We start from the raw sequence: 4,508 nt of genomic DNA on the forward strand, positions 1-4,508 counted from the left end.
AGCAGCCCTCCATCCTTCCACAGCGCTGAGCTGAGGAGGTGTGGCCTCAGTGCACAACCTAATTAGGGATGTCTGCCTGCACCATCCCAGGCTTTTCCCCACTGGCTGCTCGAGGGGTGGGAGTGTTGCCAGATCCCAGCCTCCTGCTAGCACTGAGGCAAAGGGGAGGAGGGGGGTGCAGTGCATCTGTTGAACATATTGAGCTTTTCAGTCTCCCTCTCCCTGCTTCTTTATACTTTTCCCTTTTATACTGCATCAACTGACAGGCAAGCAAGCCAGCAGGGAGCTGATAACAGTGTTTATCACCCCATTAGCAAAACAATAGCCTCTCTCCATTACTTCAAACTCTTCTTAAACAGCTTACCAGCTGACCTGTTGATTAGCTCCAAAAAGCCTTAAGCAGTAACTGCTGTGCCTGCTGGTCCCAGTGAAATTGGATACATGTGCACGCACACACACACACCTCTCAGCATTAGCTAGCATACCACATACCTAAGGTCTGTGGGGCTGGGGTCTGTGCTGTGAGAGAGGGGAGGATCCCTGCTTCAGCAGTGAGCAGTGGGGGGGAAGCCAGGCAGACCCTGCTGTGCCTAGTCTCCACCAGAGCTCCAGCCAGGGAGCAGAGGGGAGGGGCCAGCCTTGCTGTGGAGATCCCTGCCCAGCCCAGAGAGCATGCTGGGATGCTGGGGGAGTCTGGTTTATCTTAAACCAGAAAGGGGTCTGGGATGGACATTGCATAAACCAGTTTGAATCAAATCAGTTAAGTCTGATGATATAGTGAACCAGGTTTATTTCAAACTGGTTTCAGCTATTTTCAAACTGGTTTATGTGCACTGAACATCTGTTCTATTATATGTTTAAACCAGTTTCTGATCACTTAAGCCCATTTATGTGTAATGTCTGTCCCTAGCCCGGGTGTTTTGAGGGGGGAGCAAGGGAAAGAGGGGGAGAAATCAGAGGACTTAAACATCCACAAAGCATATTGTAGAATACTGTAGGGTCTTGCAGAAGATGCTTATGGATGCCAACTGTGGATTAGCTTCCATACTAAATCATTTGAAAATATATAGATTAGTTAACAATCAAGCAGGCTCTTCACATTGTTCATCCACTCCATTTCTCTGCTTGCAGGCTTACCTTCAGGCTCTCCTCTTCTCTTTTTTAATTTGAATGATACACCAAATTGTGAGCTTACAATTTTTAGGACTTCTCTCAGCCAGTCACTCGTTCCAATCACACCTGTATTGTCTATGGCAAAACCCCAGGTGTTATGCCTACACAAGAGGACCCCATCTTAAGCTCTGCTATGCCTTCAGTATTAGTGAGGCACCATGCATGCACACGTGACATTTACTCAGTGTGCTTTGATCTCCCTCGAGTGGGCAGATCACAGAGGATAACAGTCTACTATTGACATCAGTTAATGGGAGTAATTTGTTTAGCACAAGTGACTGTGACCCGTCCTAATGGATCCAATAGGCTGAATCTTGAATCCCGCTGTCAGTCCTTGAGTCACTGTGCCCATGTCAACATATTGCACTTTACGCTGCAAGTACTGAATTCACAAACCTCTTAAGCAAAGGTAACTTGGGCAAATTACAAGATCATTTTTTCCTGGTGCAATGAATGACTCCTGGGAACATGATTGAAAGTATATATGGGGCCTTTTTACAGCATCTGTCGGTGGGTAACTCCTGACTCCCGCGCTCAAGGACACAGGGGTTACTAGGAAGCCCCTTGCCACTCACCTGCTTCAGCCGTTTAATTTCATGTTCCATTTCGACTTCCCTTGTCTTCGCATTGAATTCACTCACGCTAGTTGAAGAGCTTCTACCGCGGCCGGGACGCTCACACTCTAGCTTATACAGCTGTAGGTGCTCCAGTTCCTTCCGTAAGTCCTCAATCAGCTGCATGGTGATCAATACAGTTAGGCTGACTGCAGCAGGCTATTACTACTGGTTTGCATACAAACTGATCACCTACTTTCTAGCAGTGACCACCTGCCCGCCCACCCATAGGTTTACACTGCAACAGAGGCTACACATTATACCTCTGAGCTTGTCTGCATCACAGCGAACACCTCAGCTCTTATTCCTGGGAAGTCCTGATCAGATGGGTATTTACACTTGTCCCCTATATAGACTAAGAAAACAAAACTAAAAGGACCTCCTGGGTCATGGAGTGCAGTCCCTTAGTAACCCAGGCACCATATGCAAGAGCAGATACATTTATTAACAGGCATAAAAACAGGAACCTTGAAGAGCACATGTGCAGTGTTATGGAGATCAGAGGACAACATTTAGAAATATAAACCCTCTGGGTCAGGAACTGTCATGTACCATGTATTTGCATAGTACCCAACACAATGGGGACCCAGGTCAAGGCCTCTAGACTCCTACACTATAAAAAGAATGAGAGAAGTTCCATTGATACGGTCAGGATTACTGTGTTTATGCTACATCCCAGCCCTGCTGCTTGAACTAACCAGCCCAGTTATTTATACCAATAAAAAGATACAGAATCAGTCCCCACAGCCCTGGTGGCACTCACCTCCTGAGTAGCTTCCCTCTCCTTATTAAACTGTAATCTGTTCTGTCGTAGTTTGTCCATCATCCTTTTGTACAAATCCATCTCGTCCTTCAGCCGCAAACTGGTGTCTTCCAACCTGTCCGACATACGTTGCCGCTCCTAAGGTTAGCAAGACATTTTATGGCCACCTTGATTTACATCACACTAGTGATTCCCCACCATCCTTTTACATCTCGACTCCATTTGTCAGTACAGATGAAGCTGTTCTAGAGCATAGTTTCTCAACCTGTGGTACATGTACCCCTGGGGGTACGTGGGTATCCCAACACTCTCTCTCTCACCCTCTTTTCCTCTCTCTCTCTCCCCTTCCTCCTCCTCTCAAAAAATATGGCAAAAAATTTGGTGCGCCATGCAATGCACGGCGTTTTAAATTCCCCAGTAATAATTTCGTGAATAATTCAGCCCTCCTAGCTTTGGCCAACATCACCTCTATCCCAGGTACATTCTTGAGTTGTGCACCCCTGGTGTAAAAGGTGGCAACTCTACCCATGCCAGATCAGACATCTGTCATATCATGGCCTTATATACACAGCACTTCTTCCAACATATGGCATACATTAGTCTGTAAATATAAAATCCCCTGGAAAATTGAATGTTGGGGTACTTATTAAAATTTTCAGAAGTTAGGGGGTACTTGCTACTTAAGAGGTTGAGAAACACTGTTCTAGAGCTATGTTGCACGCAGATGCTTAAAAGCCTAGGGTTCTTGCTTCTTCCAGCTGTCCGCATACAGAACCATATTCAGACAAAGGAGTTGAATGAACAAGTACTTCTTAAGAGGACCAAATCCTTAATCAAATCTTAGTTTCAAAGAGCAACTGAAGTCAGAGAGCTGTCTAGAACGGTCTGAATGAACTTGGCAGGGGGAGCTGGACAAGGGGTCTATTTCTGTACACTCTTGGAGGCACTCTCTCAAAAGAAAAAACTTCCAAAAAAAAAAAAGTGTGCTTTTTCTTTAAGACACAGTTAAACTACCCTCATGCTAGTCATATCCCCTGTAAAACCTCTGGTTTGCAGCGATAATTAAGAGTTCAATTCTTTTCTTCTTTTTTAAGTGGTTAGTCCCCTTAAAATCTGATCTCATTCATCATGAACAGAAATATACCCAGCCATTACAATGTTTTTTAATGTGAACTCTGAAAAAAAACCAAACCCAAAACAGTGGGTTTTGCAGTCTGGCTCTGACTGATGCTCCTTTAGATTTGATAATGATACCCAAAGTTCATCTAGCTCCATTTAGTCACTTATTTTGGGCATTGAAGGTTTAAGAAAACAAAACAAGAACCCCCCACCCAACACACATGGACAAGCTGCAGTGTTTTGCCCTCGTGAGCCCCCCAGCTGACAGACAGTACTTAACAGCACAGATGTGACCAGTGCACAGTTTAGTCACCTCATCAAGTCTCTCCGTCTGTGATTTCAGCCGCATGACTGCACTTTTGAGTTCACCATTTTCCTCTTCAAGTTGTTGCACCCTGTACAAAGAAAACCAGTAAGTCTTAGGCTGAACAAATCTACAGGGAAAAACTGGAATGCAGAGAAACAGACCACCAGAAAAACCCATTCGTGTTCAATAAAATAACTAGAAGGTGTTTTGTTTTGTTTTTTACTTTGATTCTTCATGGTTTCCATCATGACCGCTAACTCTTGTTTTAAAGCAACCCCAGCTGCCACACTGGCATTTAGGTACCCAGCTCATAGGCATGAGATCAGAGCCTGAACAGAGTCCAACAGAAAGAAATGGACCCCTAAAAAAAATACCCAATTCAGTTGCAATCAGCTCTCTTTGGAAAGTGGTAAATCTACTTAGATGGACGTACACATCATGACATGATGGAAGAGAGGGGGCTCCAGCATTGAAGTCAGCAGCAACATACAATTAACGTGTTACCCAATAGCAGCTTCAGCTAAAAAGCAGC

The 4,508-nt window shown here is 44.9% G+C and overlaps 1 protein-coding gene and 1 long non-coding RNA gene across 3 annotated transcripts in view; one reads left to right on the top strand and one right to left on the bottom strand.

The window, feature by feature from the left end:
* Positions 1-3,251, top strand: part of LOC109297360 — a 13,782-nt gene extending 10,531 nt beyond the window's left edge. Inside the window, exon 3 of the long non-coding RNA XR_002097296.1 lies at positions 3,238-3,251. This is a non-coding gene — a long non-coding RNA (uncharacterized LOC109297360). The remainder of the gene's footprint in view (positions 1-3,237) is intronic.
* RAB11FIP4 (RAB11 family interacting protein 4) overlaps positions 1-4,508 on the bottom strand; it is a 219,392-nt gene that overhangs the window by 2,449 nt on the left and 212,435 nt on the right. For both annotated transcript variants that reach the window (XM_019517044.1, XM_019517051.1), the window contains 3 exons: positions 3,983-4,064; positions 2,551-2,688; positions 1,749-1,907 (listed from right to left, as the gene is read on the bottom strand). In XM_019517044.1, the coding sequence (XP_019372589.1) occupies positions 1,749-1,907; positions 2,551-2,688; positions 3,983-4,064 (379 nt within the window). The remainder of the gene's footprint in view (positions 1-1,748; positions 1,908-2,550; positions 2,689-3,982; positions 4,065-4,508) is intronic.

This window comes from Gavialis gangeticus, unplaced genomic scaffold (genome assembly GCF_001723915.1).
Source record: "Gavialis gangeticus isolate Ggan-Ray unplaced genomic scaffold, GavGan_comp1, whole genome shotgun sequence".
NCBI classification, from domain to species: Eukaryota; Metazoa; Chordata; order Crocodylia; family Gavialidae; genus Gavialis; species Gavialis gangeticus.